This window comes from Schistocerca cancellata, chromosome 1, assembly GCF_023864275.1.
Source record: "Schistocerca cancellata isolate TAMUIC-IGC-003103 chromosome 1, iqSchCanc2.1, whole genome shotgun sequence".
Lineage (NCBI taxonomy): Eukaryota > Metazoa > Arthropoda > Insecta > Orthoptera > Acrididae > Schistocerca > Schistocerca cancellata.
In genome coordinates, this window is record NC_064626.1 from 118,429,738 (window position 1) to 118,450,645 (window position 20,908).

General features: G+C 42.2%; 1 protein-coding gene across 4 annotated transcripts in view; it reads right to left on the reverse strand.

Moving 5' to 3' along the window:
• The window catches only part of LOC126166575 (NCK-interacting protein with SH3 domain-like), a 113,006-nt gene that overhangs the window by 56,364 nt on the left and 35,734 nt on the right, over positions 1–20,908 (reverse strand). The window contains exons 3-4 of one of the 4 annotated variants that reach the window (XM_049920413.1): positions 15,052–15,222; positions 5,397–5,579 (exon numbers count right to left, since the gene is read on the reverse strand). In XM_049920413.1, the coding sequence (XP_049776370.1) occupies positions 5,397–5,579; positions 15,052–15,222 (354 nt within the window). Of the gene's footprint in view, positions 1–5,396; positions 5,598–15,024; positions 15,223–20,908 lie in introns of all 4 variants that reach the window. The other 3 variants (XM_049920412.1, XM_049920416.1, XM_049920415.1) reach the window with 3 other exon arrangements.

The window sequence follows — 20,908 nt, forward strand, 5'->3', positions numbered from 1 at the left end:
GGATCCCAGCAACATAAATATGGCTTAATTCATAAGCCTCTGAACAATAACAGAAAAGCCTCTTGTGAATCCACACGTCATAAGACATGGAACTTCTGATGTTAGCAGTGCAACTGAATGAACATGGAGTGGGTTAGTCACACTGCTCTGCACATATACAGGCAGTGCAGTGGAAACCGTGCTGTGAGCATGCCTCTGACAGGTGGCCTCCAGCAGCTGGGCCGCACTGATACAGCTGGCAGATGATTCACATACATGCACACATGCAGCGATAGCACACTTGGCACACTCACATTCATATGCACTAATAAGAGGAAACAGCACACTTTCTCTCGTGCATAGTGACAGCCCAGGTGACAGGAGGAGGTGCCAGTACCCTGACAAGAGACACATCCATCGGATCTGTAGTGGCAGTAACTGGTGCCAACAGAGGGGCCAGGACAATGTGCCAGGTAGGCACCAGAGCATAGGGTCGGAATACAGAGGGGCACGAGCACGCACAAGGGCAGTGGACCTGCTTGGTGGTCGATGACAGCACTGGAGGGGAGGGTGCCATCGCCACCTTGAGGTCATCATCAGCAGGCAGGTCCCAGTGTGGAGAAGATGGAGCTGGACCACTAGTGATGAGGGCTGAGGTGGTGATGGTGGGAGGGTCGGCAGAGGCAGTCCGACTGGAGCAGCAGGCGGCGCCAACGGACCTGAGGGCGGAGATGGACTGGCACCCTGAGCTAGGAAGCTGGAACCTCAAGGCACCACACAAAGAGATGGAGCCAATGGGATGGGGGTACCTCCACAGTAGGGACAATGGGCTCAAGGCAGAGGGCAGTGGGGCAGGCAGTGGTGACAGGGCCGCAACCCGTGAATCTGTAGCTTCCAGTGCAAGCAGGGGTGCAACTGATCAAAGCCATGTGCCACCAACCATCAGCCATATGGACGTCATAGAGATGGTGTCCCCAGTGGCAGGCAACAGTGGCCGATATTCACTTGGGCCGGTGACCCAAGTCTTGCACCCAAACCGGTGATCCTGACACGAAGCAGCCAAATGAACCTGACCGCAGCAGGTGCGGTACAGGCCACAGCAGGTGGAGGAGCACGAGTGGCTGCCGGCCATGAAGCAACTCAGCTGCGCTCTGCTCCCCCATAGGCGTGAAGCAACAGGTGCTCAGCAAACAGAGAAGGGCATCATTCGGCAAAGAATACACAATAAACTACTTCGTTTGGGACTTAAATGTACACTCTGATCATTCTGCTTTGCCATTTCATTGAGAATGGAATGGTGCAGCCATAACAAGATGAATGCTATGATGGGAACGAAGCAATTGGAAAGCGAGAGAAAGAAACTGGGGCCCATTGTTAGAAACTGAAGTAGACAGCAACCCCTCAATAAGAACAAACACCCCTAAAGCATAAGAACCACGAAAATGTATCCACAACCAAGAGCTAATAGGAATTTCCACAACTGGCAGTGAGTCGACCAGTGGGACAGATGCCCTAGTAGCTGCCCATTGTCTGACACATTGCTCATAAACAACAACAAAACAGACAATTTTGCTATCAACTCCTTGCCAAAAAACATGCCTCCTAGCCGAAAGTTTAGTGCATGAAACTCCCCAATGGTCCTGATGGAGAAGACGTAGAACCTCGTACCATTATGTTGTGGGAATGCCGACCCTGGGAGAGAGATCTTCCGTAGACGACAGTGAAACACCAACAAAAACAGAGAGACGATACTGTAAGGAGTCTCAAGCCCAACCCTGCAGTTTCTCTGGCCAGCCCTGTTGAACAAACCGAACCACCTGGTGGAGAACCAGTTTGGTGTCAACAGCAGCTGCTATGCACAAGCTCTTAATTGGGAAACACTCGACCACATCCTGCATTTCAATATCGAGATGGAAGCAAAGAAATTCTTCATGATAAATGTTGTGATCAGGACCCATAGGAAGGTGGGACAATGTGTCTGCATTGGCATGTTTAGACATAAGTGAAAAATGGATTTTGTAATTTTCGTGAGACAAGAACACCACCCAGTGCTGTAGGTGGTGTGCTGCCTTGTAAGGCAAGAAAGTATGAGGGTTAAACAATGAAACAAATGGTTTATTGTCAGAAATAAGGTAATACCTGCAACCATGCAAGATAAACATAGGTGTCAGTCACAAAGACAATGTGTTGGTGCAGAGAGTGTAGCTAAACAAGGGGCCAAGACTAGTTTGGATTTCAACATTTGAAAAATAAATTCACAATCTGGGCTCCAGCAAAAAAGTACATTGTTGTGTAACAAGGTGTGTAATGAGTGGCCCAATGTGGCTGCCCCCAGCAGGAATTTATGGTAGGAGGCTATCTTCCCTGGGAAGATCTGAAGCTCCTTTGTGGATGAGGAGCAAGACACAAATTTAACAGCAGAGATGTGGTCTAGTAGAGGGCAAACACCATCCCACGAGACCTCTAATCCCAAATAAACAATAGAAGGTTGGAAAAATAGAAATATTTTATGAGGTTACACCTTAAGCCTGAGGGCTGTTTGACAGAAAACAAAGAGTGCAAATTTTTCAGGTGATCAGCTGTGGAGGAGCCCAAAACAACGTTATCATCCAGATAATTAATGTAAACCGAAAAGGCATAGTCAATTGTTCTAAGTCATTGTAAAATAGCAGGGGTGCTAGCCACATGAAAAGGAAGGTGCAAATACTGACAGATACTAAAAGGAGTATTCAAAACCAGAACTCGCCAAGACTTGTTTCCACAAGAGCCCGGAGATCTGCTTCAGACACATCAATTTTAGGAAAGTACTGGCCACCCAATATTTTTGCCAACACTTCCTCCTGGTGTGGGAGAGGATATGTATCCAGGATTGACTGCACTATGACAATAGTATTGAAGTCATCCCATGAGCAAAGCTTCCAATGGTTTCTGAATAACAAACAGCAGAGATGACCATTCACTCCCAATAACATGTTGCACCATGCCTACAGATTGAAGTCTGTCCAATTCTGCTGTCACTTTGTCTTTCATCACAACAGGAATAGGACGCACATGACAAAAACATGGCCAAGCTATGGATTTCAAAGAAATATAAGCAGAACATTCAAAGAATATTTTACCAGATCTGACAAAAGGTGAACAGCATTGGTGACAGAAAATCCAAATGCCTGAAATGCATGCATCCCCAATAAGTTCTCAACACTAGCATCAGCAACCACCAAACATGTAATGTAATGAACCACTGACATAAGAGGCAGATGCCGTAAATAGTTCCAGCAGCACAATCTTCTGTTTGTTATAACTCCCCAGTTTCTGTGTGACCGGGCTCATTGGCAGTAGGCCTAAACTCTCAGAGCTTTGAGAATTCAATAACGTCACTGCAGCACTTTTGTCTATTTTTGTAGCTGGAGCACTTGGCAAAACACACTTAACTCAAATAACAACTTGGGGGAAGTCAAGTAGTGGAGTCCCACAGTTTACATCCAAGTCCATAACGTGAGCAACCTTGGGTGAATGACACACGGAAATGATTTGGCCTTTCTTCTGTCAAGCACTCCAAGCAGCCGAGCACTTCGGGCACGTTGAACATCTGTGCTCGACAAAACAGAAAGGATAAGATGAAAACAGCGAATACCAACAATGGCACTGTGGCGTCGTAGCTGCTGGGGCCGGCCTTTATCTGCTTGGCGCTGGGCCCACATGTTTACTCGTGCAAGCTATCTGTCATCCTAGTGGGCACATCTTTTGACACTGCTGCCACATCAGCCCACACTTCAATTTGGTCACCTGCTGCCTGAGAAACTTCTAGAGATAGTGCTATTTACAAAAACTTCTGTCAATGGGGGGACTTCCCCAGAGTCGAAGCCTCCTGCTGCACTTCCTTATTCAGAGTTAAACACATAATTGTGTCGTGCACCATAGAGTCTGCATAAGAGTCATTATGGACATCTGTAACAAACTGACACTTACGGCTAAGGCCTTGAAGCTCAGATGCACAGGCCTTGCGGCATCAGTAGAATTCAACTCACATTGCTATGATCTGTTCGTTTGTGATGACAGCTGGATGATACATTGCACATGTTATCAAGAGTAAGAGCTGCTGGTTCTTGTAAGGGGGCAAGCAGACACAGTAATTGACACTTTTTGAGTGGAAATCACAAGAGGACGAAGGCTTTGGCCAAATTCAAGTCTGTCACACAAAGCCAGAAACTGCTGTCTGAGTTCTTTTTCGTAAGCTCCCAAATCCTCAGCTGAATCATCATACAGAAGAAAAGTGGGTGAATGGAAGCTGACAAGGGCCAGTGACATGGTGACCATAATGACTAACTTGATTAAACTGCACATAAAGACTGCACACACGGAAACCATTCCAAACTCATTGCCAATTGTATAGTGACCAAGTAATATATGAAATTGATCCAAGTAACACAAATATAGATTTATTCATAAACCTCTGAACAATAACGGAAAAACCTTTTGTAAATCTGCATATAACAAGACATGGAATGACTGATGTTAGAAGGAAAACCAAATGAACACAAAGAGGGTTACTGAGAGCTGCTCCATGCCTATATATGTGTGAGCTGTCAGCACATGGTGTGGAGACGGTGCCTTGCGCGTCTCCCACAGGTGGCCTTCAGCGTCCTGCCTGCACAGATACAGATACATGTTATCAAGAGTAAGAGCTGCTGGTTCTTGTAAGGGGGCAAGCAGACACAGTAATTGATAGGAGCACAAATGTGCAGCAGCAGCAGCAGCACACACAGAGCACTCACACTCGTAGAAGGATACAGCAGAATTCATGTACATTTTGTGGGACCTTTTTTGAATTTCTACTGGCTTGTTGTAATTGATGCTTTTTCTAAGTTTCTGTACGTGATGCATTGTCTGCCTACTTCGGCGGCAGCAACAAATTCTGTTTTGTCAATAATTTTTGCAATGGAAGGTCTTCCATACACAAAAGTTACCGACATTGGCTCCCAGTTCACATCTTAGAAATTTGAAGATTTTTGTAAAAAAGTGGTCTCCACGATGTCACAGCTCCTCTTTTCCACCCTCAACTGAACCAGTAAACAGAATGACTAGTACAAACATTTAAGACTCAGATGAAAAAATATGTTTTGGATGTGTCACTGGAAGTAGCTCTTAACCTGTTTCTCAGTTCTTATAGATTCATCCCTGTTGGTGATAAGGGTCCAGCAGTGTTGATGTACAGTTGTCAGCCCTGGACTCTGCTACATCTGCTCGAGAATACCCGTGGCCAAAATGTCTGTGTCTTCCACACAGTTGAGGGCAGAGTGTTGGGAAACGTCAACCAGCTAAGACCACACATGGGCAGCTGTGCACTGGGTGCTCCTCTGCTGCTCCTTCATCTTCTGTCTGTCTGGTCATCTCCTATATCGCAGCAGTGCCCTCACCTTCTCCATTGCCACTGCCAATGTTTTCACAACTGTCTCCTCTGCTGTGGATGTCTCCTGCAGCTGGAAGGAGTTCATCTCACGCACTGTCGCAGCCAACACCTCTGCCACTGCTCCCTCCATTGTAGCCGTCGCCGCCTGTTCTGCCACCTTCGCTGCAACCTCCTTCCCTGGGATTGGACTCTGAAGTGAAAAAGGAAGCTGCGCCAGCATCATCTGTCCTACCATAAAGTCTTTCACGGGAGATGGGGGCTGGCATCACACCTGTCCACGATCACGCCACTTCTGACCCTATGTACGGATGGCTGTGCGTCACATGACTTAACAACCTACATCGACCACAAGAAATGGATACGAGCACCATGCCCACTTCTTCACAAAGGAAGAGGAGGGCTGTAACTATGAACTTAGTATGTGCACTGCTTCGTAGTCTATGTGTGGAGTTTGTGCTGGATTTGGCCATAGAGATCACTTGGACTGCTAATATGATGGCAGTTGCATGCACAGCCTGCTGACTGGACCTCTGTTGGAACTAACGAGTGTAGAGGCCAGAGTGGAAGGCTTCGCCAGCTACTTCTGTATTGTAATGTGTGTGCTGTTTGAGCAATAAATTATAATGTTCTTGTGTTAGAACAGTATCTGAGGCTATCATTAAAATTTCACAGTTATTTATAGTACAGCCTTCTAGTCAACAACAACAACAACAACAATAATAATAATAATAATAATAATAACAATAATAATAGGAATAGCATAATGCATACCACCACCACCACAAGTATTGGATATTAAATACTGGCTCAGTTTGGAAAGCAGAATAAAATAAATGATTATACGATTTTTAAAGAACCCATCATGCATCCAACTGAAGTGATTTGAGAACACTCCAGTAATCTTAACTCTAGGTGCCTGGACTAAAATCTGAATCTCGTACTCCAAACATTAGCCCAATGCATTTGTAACTGTGTCTTTTCAGTTGGGCTATGCCAGTCCTCTTCTATCTTCCTTAGGTGGCTCCAACTCTCATCTCATTTTTACACATCCCTCATTAGACTATAATGTCATTGGGTTACAATATCAACCAATAGTTTGAGCTCTCATTTTAAATTCTGCATACATCTTATTGTATTTTCCAACAACTGCATGATTTTTTTAAGAAGAAAAGTAACTCAAGTACAGCATACTTTTGCTTTGATTTACTAATGTAGCCAGATGAGAAGTAAAATGATGTCACAGAAATCTCATATTGTTTATAATACACTGACCACATGTGTTATCGGATGGGTGGATAGTGGGGTATGGTGTTATTGAAAGGTGAACATGTAATCAGAACCAACAATAGTAGTCATTTGCCACATGACTTATCTCTCACACATGCATAGCCATTTATCATGAAAATCTTCCAATGCTGACCATTGCTCACCTCATCTGTTTGGCAAACTTACTTTGCTTGCTAGAATAGCCCCTTTTAAATGGCTGCAGACTAAGGGGTGGTCTGATGTGAGACAGTCATTTCTGTGCACAGGCAAAGCTACCCGTGTACTGCCTCTGTTCTGCATCATTCAGGCAGAAAAAAGTAAATTCTTACATATGGTACAAGTTAGATGCAGGGCATTCAGTAATTTCTGGCAACAAAATTTCTTACATGTGTGATCCATAAACTTACACTGACAAGCAGCTACAATGGAAATGATTGTCAATTTGGAGAGTAGCAACATCACCACCACACAATCTGGAAAGTGCTGTGCCCGCAACATCATAGTAAATTCTACTGTTGTAAATAATTAAATAAATAAGGGATTAGAAGCTAATTTCAAATATTTCTTGTCATTACAAATGTAATTAAACATACTTACATTAACAAACATGTTAGGGTTGGTTATGTAAGGTAAAACAGTCTCTAAAGTGCATTTTTATTTTTGTGCTTCTAGTCGTGATTGGAGGCCCTAATTTTACATTTGACAATCATACAAAACGACTAACAAATTTATATTTCATTATGTCTGCTATTTTTCTTCCATTGTATCATTTGTTGGAGCTTAATAAAATCGGTTAGCCATGTGTGACAAGTTGGTATGTTGCTGCAGTTTAGTTTAACAGGGAATTTTATGTGAAAATTGGAAGTTATGGTTGCACTGGGGTGAGTGTAGTGACAAAGAGAATGGGGTGCTCAATGAAGCTCTTCCATGGAACTGCAGATTATGGCAGAAATATCAGAAAATCAAGGAAGAGCAGGCAAAGATTTGTGCCCTTCAGGCAGAGTCAGAAAACATACAATTTGTGAACACTTTGAAGAGTAAAAGATAAGAGTTGCTTGAAAGAGGTTGCAAGCAAAGGGCAGACATGAGAAAATTTTGTTAGCAAATTCAGTTAAGCAATACATTTCACTTGCTACCATAATTATAAAGGGCCTCATATTGCTGTTAAGGAATGCAGAGTTCAACGGAATAATGTCAGTAAACTTACAGAACAAGAAAAGAAAAGAAAAGGTTAGCTGCGAAGTAGCATCATGCGATGGGTGTGTATCAGGAAATACAGGAATGATTAGGTCACAAGTTTTGTGAAGATGGTTGGGATAGCTGGATATATCCCACCTAGAAACACAAAACACGGCATTAGAGGTGATCTCTACAAAATAAGAACAGTTACTGAGCACAGAAATGTGGATTTTGTGGAGGTTCTGTGAAGTCATGGCAGGCTTCGGGTTAACTTTGCAGTAAAATTAGAGAACAGAGATATGGAAATGGAAATGCCGTATGCCTAGGGCCTCCCATCGGGTAGACCATTCGCCTGGTGCAAGTCTTTCGAGGTGATGCCACTTCAGCGACTTGCGTGTTGATGGGGTGAAATGATGATGGTAAGGACAACATCACACCCACTTCCTGAGAGGAGAAAAATCTACGACCCAGTCGCGAATCAAACCTGGGCCATTAGGTACGACATTCCGACGTGCTGACCACTTAGCTACCAAGGGTGGACAACAGATGAAAGGGCTCCTTGAGGTGGATGCAAAATCTCATATTGGTACTGTTCCAGTAGTTGCTGTAAGAGGCACAGGCTGTGAAGCAGTCACTGAAATGAACAATGTCATGTTTGAGAGAGTGTTCAGCAACAGGGTGTCAACTTGTTTCTTGGCCACAGCTTGTCGGTGGCCAGTCATGCAAACAGACAGCTTGTTGCTTGTCATGCCCACATAGACTGCAGCACAGTGGCTGCACCTTAGCTTGTAGATCACATGACTGGTTTCACAGGTAGCCCTGCCTTTGATGGGATAGGTGATGTTCGTGACCTGAATGGAGTAGGTGGTGGTGGGAGGATGTATGGGACAGGTCTTGCATCTTTATCTGTTACAGGGTATGGGCCATGAGGGAAGGGGTTCAGAGCAGGGCTTGTGTAAGAATGGATGAGTGTATTGTGTTGGTTTGGTGGACGGCGAAATACCATTGTGGGAAGGGTGGGAAGAATAGTGGGCAGGACATTTCTCATTTCAGGGCATGACGAGAGGTTGTCTAAACCCTGGCACAGAATGTAATTCAGTTGCTCCAGTCTTGGGTGGCACTGAGTTACAAGGGGAATGCTCCTGTGCAGCCAGACTGTGTGACTTTGGGAGGTAGTGGAAACTGGAAAGAAACGGCACATGAGACTTGTTTTTGTACAAGGTTGGGAGGACAATTATGGTTTGTGAAGGCTTCAGTGAGACCATTGGTATACTTCAAGAGGGATTGCTCGTCACTGCAGATGCAATGACTACATCCAAATACATGTGAAAATTCACGAAAAGGAAGCAAAAGGGGGAAACAAGATGAAATCTGAGGGAGTCGAGGATAATAAAAGGCGAAAAAACTAACTAAAATTGGTGGGACGTCATAAGATCAAAGCGAAGAATATATATATTACTGTGGCTAGCACACTGAGAATAGTTAAGTGTGAAGAAGGGGGACCACAGATGTGACTGGATGAAGTGGAATTATTGGGTGCGAACTGGGATAGAATGGAGAAAGAGTGGGGGGTGGGGTGGGGTTCGTGGGATGAGATATAAGATTGTGTGGCACTGGAAAGTTGCAGGAAATAGCACATAAAAATACAGGAGATTGACTTAGGGAAAGAGATCAATTGGAAAGTATAGGATTAATTATACTGACGGGAGTAATGTGGGACATAAGATGCTGCACCAACATTCAGCGTGGTCTTGTAGCCATGTGTTGTGCGCAGTCAAGAGACTAGATACATTGTGGTTCCTAAGTATTGTACAAAAATATACAACTGTTAAGCTCCTTTTCTACATAGCTTCCGAAATTTTGTAGGCACTTGTCATAGCATGGCATAAGTTTTTGTATGTCTTCTTCATAGAAGGTTGCTGCCTGTGTATTCAACCACGTGGTAAAATGTTCTTTCAGCTCATCGTCATCATTGAAGTGTTGACCACCAAGGACAGATTTTAGGTGTAAGAAGCACCAAAATCCAACAGAAGCAGGATCCGGGCTGTACGGAGGATGATCAAATGCGTCCCAGTGAAATTCCCGTGAGAGTTGATTGGTCACATTTGCCATGTGAGGTCGGGCATTATCATGAGGAAAAAAAAAAAAGACAACACCTTTTGACAGTAATCCTCGGTGCTTGTTCTGTATTATGCGACACAATTTCTTAATGGTCTCGCAGTAACCATGCGCATTGATTGTTTGGCCTTGTGGTAAGAAATCAATCAGCGAAATGCCTTTTCTGTCCCAAGAAATAGTGCACATGACTTTTTCGCGGTGTCAAGATTTGCTTAGGCTTAACCTTTGTTAGGGATGAAGTGTGCCTCCATTCCATTCCATTGATTGCCGTTTTGTTTCAGAGTGTCGTACAATACCCAAGTTTCACCCCCCATGACTATCCCAGAAATAAAACCCTCGCCTTCTTCACTGTAGCGTGTCAAAAAGTGAAGTGCACTGCCCATCCGTTGTTTTTTTGTGTTGTTCAGTAAGATTTTTGGGTACTCAACTTGAGCAAAGTTTTCAAAATTTTAGGTTTTCAGTAACAATTTCATGAATTAGTGATCGTGAGACTTGCGAACTTCCATAGCAAGGGCACAAAGTGTAAACTTATGGTTGTGCTTAATTTTCTCTTCAATTGTGTAAACCAGTTCATCAGTAACCACAGACAGGCGTTCAATTTGTTCTTCATCGTGCACTTGATCACATCCTTCATTGAACAGTCTGGCCCATCTTCTAACCATTGAATCTCTCATAGCATTTTGTCTGTAAACCTTGCAGATTTGCCGATGAATTTCCTTTTGTTTAACTTTCTTTGTATTTAGAAAACATATCGCAGATCTGATTTCACACGTGGCGGCATTTTCAATTACGGCTGACATTATAAAGGAGCACTACAAAGCACACATCGGCAGCAGTGATCTGAAAATGGTGTACATGTCTTCTCCTTGAATCAGAGTAACTGCCGCGCATGCTCGGAGCTGCGATCATAGCACTGCTGCAGATAGAAACAGAAATGGACCTTACTCTGTGGGTGACCCTCATACTTTCATATTATAAATGTTACTGTAACATTTTAATAACAACTAAAAAATCCTCGACTGTGCACATCCTGTCTGAATTTGACAGATCTTATAATAAGATAAAATCAGTATTTAATATTTTTAAAAGAGAGAGACAGGGAAACAAGCCATAGAAGATTACAATTTGTACAGAAACCAGATGGCAATTATAAGAGTCGAGGGGCATGAAAGGGAAGCAGTGGTTGGGAAGGGAGTGAGACAGGGTTGTAGCTTGTTCCCGATGTTATTCAAGCAAGCAGTAAAGGAAACAAAAGAAAAATTCGGAATAGGAATTAAAATCCATGGAGAAGAAATAAAAACTTTGAGGTTTGCCGATGACTTTGTAATTCTGTCAGAGACAGCAAAGGACCTGGAAGAGCAGTTGAAAGGAATGGACAGTGTCTCGAGAGGAGGATACAAGATGAACATCAACAAAAGTAAAATGAGGATAATTAAATGTAGTTGCATTAAATCAGGTGATGCTGAGGGAATTAGATTAGGAAATGAGACAAAAAGCTGCGAGCGGTTCTAGGCGCTTCAGTCTGGAACCGTGCGACCGCTACGATCGCAAGTTCGAATCCTGCCTCGGGCATGGATGTGTGTGATGTCCTTAGGTTAGTTAGGTTTAAGTAGTTCTAAGTTCTAGGGGACTGATGACTTCAGATGTTAAGTCCCATAGTGTTCAGAGCCATTTGAACCATTTTTGAAACACAAAGTAGTAGACGAGTATTGCTATTTGTGGAGCAAAATAACTGATGATGGTTGAAGTAGAGAGGATATAAAATGTAAACTGGTAATGGCAAGAAAATCGTTTCTGAAGAAGAGAAGTTTGTTAACACTGAGCACACATTTAAGTGTCAGAAAGCCTTTTCTGAAAGTACTTGTATGGAGTGTAGCCGTGTACAGAAGTGAAACATGGACAATAACTAGTTTAGACAAGAAGAGAATAGAAGCTTTCTAAGTGCAGTGTTACAGAAGACTGCTGAAGATTAGATGGGTAGATCACATAACTAATGAGGAGGTACTGAACAGAATTGGGGAGAAGAGGAATTTGTGTCACAACTGATTGAAGGAGGGATTGGTTGGTAGGACATGTTCTGAGGCATCAAGGGATCACCAATTTAGTACTGGAGGGCAGCATGGAGGGTAAAAATCGTAGACGGAGACCAAGAGATGAATACACGAAGCAGATTCAGAAAGATGTAGGTTGCAGTAGTTATTTGGAGATTAAGAAGCTCATGCAGGATAGAGTAGCAAGGAGGGCTGCATCAAACCAGTCTCTGGACTGAAGACCACAACAACAATGATAACAACAAGTGTTTATGGAATGTGTGGTTCAGCACATGACTGGTTTAGTTCTTATTTTAGAAACAGAAAACAGAAAGTTTCCATAGGCTATTCAAATAATACAAAAAAAGGATACTAGAGAACAGGAATGGTGAGAACAACCACTGGTAAAAAAAAACTGTCTAATTAAAGCTCAACACTTCGTTCCAGATTTGGGTGCTAACTGAGTACGGATGCAGAGGTCTCCTGCATAACCACACACCAGAGTTTTCTTTAAAAAAAATTGCCTGGAGCACTTCAAAGCTTTTCTTGTGTTTCCAATCAGCAACATGTAATAGTCTTTAATTTAATACACACAAAAATTCACTTCTGAAAACTATAAAATTATGGGTCAGAATGGCTGGTCTATAGGATGTCCCAGAATGAAAGGTCAGTATTTAGGACTATGACAAGAATGACCATTCAAAGCAAAAAAATTATAGTGAACTTGGGCTCTAAAACGCATAGTTTAAGAGCTACAAGCATTTCTTCAATACTGTGAAAAAATCTCTTCTATTGCAAGCTCTATGCTTTTTCATATTTTCGGAGAAGGCAGAATGGACCAAAACAAGAAAAATATCCATAAAAGAATATAATAAAATAATCAAAAGAAGGGGGATTGTACATTAACAAAGGTCAAGTCCAAGATCCTGTTGAAAAGTTAAGAAATATTGTAGGGCAAGTTCTCATCTCGTGAATTCAGTATTGGGCAAGATGGTGCAAATGGTCCATGTGATGTAGCAGGCACTCATATGCCACGAGTCTAAGCAATAAGCCACGTCTGACCTCTTTACTTAATCTCCCAGTCTCAGCAAATCTCTCACTTGATATCAATCATAGCCAAAGGTCTAGCCTCCAGGTCCCCCACCTAAATTGAGTCACACTATCCTCACCGAAGATTTTCTTTCATTCAGTTGTAACTGCAATGAGAAATACTACTTCATCACTAAATCCCAATTCATAATGAAGAAAGTTAACGTCAAACCCTGTATAGACAATACCAGATCAATTCTTTTCAGGCATTACAGAATTCCACACTTTCAGCATTGCCTGTTAATCCTGCCCAAAAACAGTCACTGAAACCCCAAAAGTTACTCAAGCAGAGTCCCGAGCCATCAGTGATCTGAAGGTAGACTGCTCTATCATCAACATCCCTGCAAAGAAAGCCATGGCATTTTACTGTAAGGACTAAGCGGCAGAGGAGATATGTCAGTTCTTGGACTCCTCAATATACACAACAATTCCAACTGATCACGTCCTTTCCATCCAGACTGATGGGCAGAAAATGCTCAACACAATAGACCCTCACATCTGCTTCCACAGAGCTCTTTACCCCTCCAGATTCACACATCCCCACCAAGTAATCACTTCTCAAAATAGACCATAACAGCCATACAGGGCACCCCATAGTAGCTGACTCCAAAACCTCCAATGAATCCATCTCAGCCCAGGAAAACTAGCTCCTTCAACCCACTACGCAGAGCCTTCCACGCTACATAAAAAGACACGACCCACTTCCTGGAATGTCTGCAATCCATCCCAACTACTCTCCCAGCTGTAACTCTTCTTATCACAATTGATGTAATCTCACTCTTTTTTAAGTGTTACAGGAATTTCAGATACATGCACAGCCTCTCAGATCTAGAACACTACCTCCATACCTTCATAATCTTATTTATTGTCACAAATAGCCTACATCTTCCTTATGCTTACATTCTTCACCTTAGGGGCACACTCAAATAAATCGGGGAAACTGCTTGGAGAACCAGAATGCACCCATTTAATGCCTACTTTTCATGAGTCACATGGAAGAGGCATTCATCAACCCCCACAAGCTGGGTCCCTCTGGCCTGTTACAAATTTATTGATGACATTTTTGTTGTCTGGACTCATTTCATGCAACAGCTTAACTCCTTTGCTCAATTCAAGTTGACCTGCCTCTTTCCAGATCCAAAGCCACTTTCCTAGATACTGATCTCCACCTTATCCACACATCCAAATCTCAATCTATAAAAACAAACATTCAGTTTGAAAGCTGTGACCCATCCACTTCAAAAACTCCCTTCCCTATGGCTTAGGTGTTAATGGGAAACATATCTGCTCAACCACCACATTTCTAACATCTACACCAACAACTTGTCCCAGGCTTTCTCCTCCCATAATTGCCCCATAGCTCTTTAACACAAACAAATCTTCCACATAGTTTCATCCTATCACCCTCTGAAAAAGTAATCACTTCCAAAAAACTCAAAAGCATTCTCCTTGTCACCCAGTATCAAGAAGGCCATGAATGTCTCATACTTTGCTCGGTGAAACATATTATTTCCTCCAGTCAAGCCCTGAAATTAGATCCTTTTCCTCAGATCTCCTCATCACTCCATCAACCATCACCTTCTATTGCCCTCTTAATCTCCATAACATTCTTATCAGACCATATGGCATTACCATAAAATTATACCCACCCCAAGGCTCCAAACCCTGCAGTCAGGAAGTATTGGCCAGCCATTCTGTCTTGTATTTTTATATTATGGTGTGAACTAAAATGCAAAAACAGTAGAGGAAATGGCTCAAAACAGTTTCTTGAAGAAGAATATGAAAAACTGTTGTAATTTATGACATACAAGCACAATATGAACAGAACATAGTATCCATCATGTTAAGTTAGTAATTTGTGCTCAACATAAAAAAATGTTTGAAACTATATATTATGCGGATTAACGGCTATGAAGAGTGACAGTGAAGCACCATTTAAGAGGAATTAAGTACCTCCTGAATCTGTAAACTGTCACTTACAGCAATGCGACCATCGGTTGACCCATTATGTTGTAAGGCACTGTCTGAGCCAGTCAGCAGCTTCAACAGCTCTTGCCGATCATGAGGCAGTGACCCACCACTCTGAGCCTGCTCCTGTTTCAGCACAGCCAAGCAGTTCTCCACAAACTGATGCCATCGCTCTAGCCCCACCTGTGTGATGCATACAAAATAAAAGATCTTTTTTAATTTTTAAAAATTTCTTGAACATGGTGTAAATTAATGCTTCAGGGAATAAACAAGACCTAGTGTGTTAAGTGTTTAACTTTCTGTTAGAACAGGGCTGATATACAGGTGAAGTCTTTCTGAAAGAAAAACCTTAGCATTTGCCAGAATTTATTTGGGGAAAATCTAAATGTGGATGATGGTTTCGATCCTCTTGCTCCCAAATACTACTCCAATGCTTTAACTGCTGAGCCACCTTACTTGGTAGGGAATACACGGTGGGTGAAGAGAGTTGTTCATATCGAAATAACATTTCTATGTAAATGATTTATCCATTATTAAAACGTCATTTGAAATTAATAAACACATTGGTCAATGAGAACATTATGACCACCAACCTACTGATGATATAAACCCATCCAGGCAATAGCACCATCAATTGGTGAGGGCTGCTAATCACATACACATACAGTGCATATAATATCAGTGAGCATGCTGTATGTGTGTAGAATAGGGAAAGAGGGCGATCAATCCGAGTTTGACCGAGGGTAGATTGTGATAGCCCAGAGGCTTGGCACGAGCATTTCGGAAACTGCATGACTGGTGTGTTTGAGGAATGCTGTTGTGAGTGCCTTTAAAATGTGATGAAAACAAGGTGAAACCATGTCCAGACATTGTGGGTTTGGGTGGCCACCTCTCATTAAATATGTCTGATGTTGCAGGCTGGGCAGATTGGTGAAACAGGACAGACGGCAAACTGTGGTGGAACGAACATAAGATTTTAATGCTGGGCTGAGTACAAGTTTGTCTGAACAGACAGTGCATCAAGCACTCCTAATGATGGGCCTCCATAGCCAATGACCCATGCTTGTGCCAAAGTTAACACCACAACATTGGCAACTACGACTGAACTGGGAATGTGGCCATCAATATTGGACATTGGCGCAGTGGCAGGGCACTGAATGGTCTGACAAATCCCAATACCTTCTTCATCATGCCAATGGGAAGGCACAAATCTGTCTTTGTCCAGGGGAACCATTTCTTTACAGCTGTACTGCAGGACTGAGACAAGCAGGTGACTGCTCCATTATGCTCTGGGGAACATTCACATAGGTATCCATGGGTGCAATAGAGATCGTGCAAGGCACCATGATGGCCAAGGAGTATCATACACTGCTTGCAGACCACATACACCCCTTCATGATGATAATGTTTCCTGATGACAGTGACATTTTTCAACAAGATTATGCATCATGCCACAAGCCCAGGACAGGGATGGAGAGGTTTGAGGAACACAGCTGAACGTGGCGTCAGAGCTCCTTGTCCCCTCCCCAGAATTTATGGGAATTATTTGATTTGTGGGTGCAGAAGTGGTGCCAATTCCCTCCAGTGACCGACCAAGGCCTCATTGCTTCCATGCCACAATGTGTTGCCATTGTTATCCTCGCCAAAGGCAGACATACCAGCTATGAGGTAGGTGGTCATAATGTTCTGGCTGATCAGTGTGTATTAGTCCCGTAAATATTTAACGAATGTTTACAAATAATTATTTTTAAATGATCTTCAAAGGCAATAAAAATTATAAAAGACAAAAAGCTCATAATTTTTTTTTTATTCTGCAATGGTGCCTTTTCCTATTTTCCTATACTATTTAGGCTTGTCCTACAACAGCTGCTGTAGGTTTGGATTTTAATTAGTAAGTATCTGCTTACAAGAATATAGCTGCATGTCTTTTTGCAAAAAAAGGGAAACATTCCATGTGGGAAATATAAAACAAATATGCTGTAACTTACCAAACGAGAAAGTGATGGTATGTTGATAGACACAATAAAAAACACACAAACACACACACAAGTTTCAAGCTTTCACAACTCGTTGCTTCATTAGAAAAGAGGGAAGGAGAGGGAAAGTAGAAAGGGTGTGGGTTCAAAGGGAGAGGGTAAGGAGTCATTCCAATCCTGGGAGCGGAAAGACTTACCTTAGGGGGGAGAAAGGACAGGTATAGACTCGCACACACACACATATCCATCCGCACTAATACCATATATGTGCAGATGGGTGTGTGTGTGTGTGTGTGTGTGTGTGTGTGTGTGTGTGTGTGTGTGTGTGTGTGTGTGTGTCTACACACACCTGTCCTTTTTTCCCCCTAAGGTAAGTCTTTCCGCTCCCACAATTGGAATGACTCCTTACCCTCTCCCTTTGAACCCACATCCTATCTTCTTATCCTCTCCTTCCCTCTTTCCTGATGAAGCAACCTTGGGTTGCGAAAGCTTGATATTTGTGTATGTGTTTGTGTGTTTTTTATTGTGTCTATCAACATACCAGCATTTTCTTCTTTCATAAGTTACAGCATCTTTGTTTTTTATATATATTTTACCCCACGTGGTATGTTTCCCTCTATATTACCATTTCACCTTCCGTAATGACCTCTTCAAAAAACTTTGTGCCATTTCCGACTGTTTTGATCTAAGGTTGGCAGACTTATAGGCAGTAATCAAAGAACAAACTCTACGGACAGACAATTAATCCCTACATTTTTCCTAAAAAAAATTGGAAATAATTTGTCCTGGAACACAACAAGTCTGCCTCAGGTTCACTAACAATCAATTGTTTTCTTGTACAGTGTACCAACTATTCAGTGGCAAGTTCTGGCAGAACGTAAATATTTAGAAGTAAAGGAGACCATTCACTGAATAGCAGAGGTATTGAGTCATTGTGTGTGTGTGTGTGTGTGTGTGTGTGTGTGTGTGTGTGTGTGTGTGTGTTACTCTAGTTTGTCAAAAGATTTATTCTGAAAGGTAGTAAAGCTTTCTTTCCCCTTTGTGTGTACTTCCAACAACTCAATTCCTCTGCTATTCGCTGAGTTGTTTCCTTCACTCCACCCCTGTGAGCCACCTGCTCACATGTTCCACATTTTCTGTAGTTCTTAAAAATTTCAGCCTTTCAGAGTATGACATCTAGCGACAGTCTGTGAATCAGTTAAGTGTCTCTTGTGTGTGGCATTAGCTACACCTCCTTCAAGTGCCTACTTTATAAACTGAATCATTTCTAATCATTTGCATTTAAGTATCATGAAGAATGTGAGCCACACAGCTGCTAACAACAATTAAGATTCACTAAGCAGTCATCACAATATTTCATTCTCACACAAATCATTAAGTACTGAAGTTGCCCAACAACTTCCCATTTAATTATCAGCTAACGTGTTATACTAAAATAACATCACCTAGTCATGATAACTATGGTTACACCTGTACTTCACATAATGATCTCTTGAGACATTCTCAGTAGAGCAGCAATCAAATCAAAGAGCCTGCATCTAAAATTTAGCAGATCTGTTTGGCATTCAAAATAAAACAAATTTTGTGCAGAAAATATTATTCAATGGTACATAATATTAAAAGTTAAAAACAGTTCAAAGCCTATGCAAGGATTGAAAATATAAGCATTTTCTCTCTCTCTCTCCACACACACACACACACACACACACACACACACACACACACACAGTAAATTATTAAAAATGCAGAAACAAAGCAAATGTGATCATCCAGTAGCAGCAAGCATAGGAACTAATAACAATTGAAACTATAAATTTACTGTAACCAGTAACAATTTATTTTCTGTGCAATACACATTTTAGAATTTGAAACCTCAGTCATCAGGTGGATTTATGTCAATTAATAAAGCATGTATGTGTTGGATGTACAGCTATTGGGTAGTCTGTGACACTGTTTCCAGTGATCACGTACAATTTGTGTCGCTAAGGTGATTATGTATGCGATGCAAACAACGGTTGCCTGTGACCAATGGAGATAGTGTCACACATTACACAAAAATTATACATCTTATTAATTGTCATAAATCCACCCAACAACAGATACTTCTGAAAAAGTGGAAATAAATAAATTGTGACTGATCAGAGTAGGGAGGTAGTTTCAGTTGTTATTTATAAAAGTCTTGATAAAGCTTAACCCAAAAGTTCAAATTTAAAGATGACTAATAATAATCTATCAAATGCAGAGGTATTAGATTTATTGTTGCAGGTAGTGTATATACCACCATCTGGCATCAATTTCGCACTCAAAAGACTACAAAAATCATTTGATTGCTGAATAACAGTAATTTTCCTTGTTCTGACTGAGCAGATATTAAGAATGTTAAAATGTTTCATTTGCTTTACAGCATCCCTCCTTGGCTTCTTCTATAACACTATCCATCTAGTCAATTTTTCTCTCTCAATTCTCCTTCTCTTCAGTGATAAGGAGTGATGTTTCAGAGGGACTCAATGGCATGGTTATTAATCCCTTTATTCTCATAATCAATGAGCCAATACAAAAATTTTGCAATACAGATATAGTTATTAATTTAGTAATTAGTAGATATTAATTTAGTAATTTAGTACTGGAGGGAAGTGTGGAGGGTAAAAATTGTAGAGGTAGACAAAGAGATGAATACGCTAAGCAGATTCAGAAGGATGCAAGTTACCGTAGTTGGTGGAGCTTGAAATCTTCACAAAATAGTGACCCAAGGTGTTGCAGATAGAAATAGGGTCCACTACGGCATCATCTGCTATGGTCAGGCTGGAAATTGGGGAATGGACCTTGGTCCCAGAGAGCCGTCAGAGGTTGGCCCCACATGATGTCAGAGGAATTGGAAAGTGGTTAAAAGAACTAGTAAATGAAATCCAGCTACCTTTTTTTTTTGCTATCCTGAAGAATGCAACGACACTGAGCACACAACTTTTTATAATGAATGCAGTTCACCACTGTAGAAGGAAAGATGCAAATGAGAATAAGTGTGCATGGAGTCTGAAAGAAACATGGGTGCTCCCGTGTTAAGACAAATGAGGCTAAGTTGACTGAGAAGGTCAGCCAGCAGGGTGCCTGTTGGACAGGTCCTGGGAGAATCACAAAGGAGGTGGTGCGCATTAACGTCACCAGGCAGCAAAAAGGGATGAAGTAGTTGCCCAACAAGCTGGGAGAAAGCCAGCCCTGTTAACACTGAAGGACAGAGGGATGTGAAAAGGTGAAGTGAGGAACAAAAATGTGGAATGCAACAGCTTGCAGCAGGGTGGTCAGGGAGATGGTTTGACTACAATCATCATTCTGGATGAGCAGAGTGACTCCTCACGAGTTGGAATGCCATCCTCGAGGAAGGTCAAAGTAGTCAGGAAAGTTTTTTTTTTTTTTTTTTTTTTTGGTTGGGTTTAAGGGCGCTCAACTGCTGAGGTCATTAGCGCCCAGTCACTGTTGTTTGAGCACATGGAATCTGGTAAAACTCAAGGGGATGGAGGGGACACCAGAAGGACCCGACAAAGATGCAGACAAAATAAGTAAAAAGATTAAATGTCCTTGGACAAGCCAGTTAAAGTTATAAAACGCAGAATACGAGCAGCTGCTCGAGCGTCATCAGCTAAAACATCCGGTAAAGTAGATGGCAGGGACAGGACAACACGAAATTGACTAAAACGGGGACACGACAATAAAACATGGCGCACTGTTAATGCCTGACCACAAGGGCACTGCGGGGCTGGGTCACCGGAGAGCAGGTAGCGGTGGCTAAACCGGCAATGCCCAATCCGCAACCTGGTCAGAAGGACCTCCTCGCGCCGAGATGGTCGGGAGGATGTTGTCCAAGCAGTTGGTAGCGGTTTTACTGCCCGGAGCTTGTT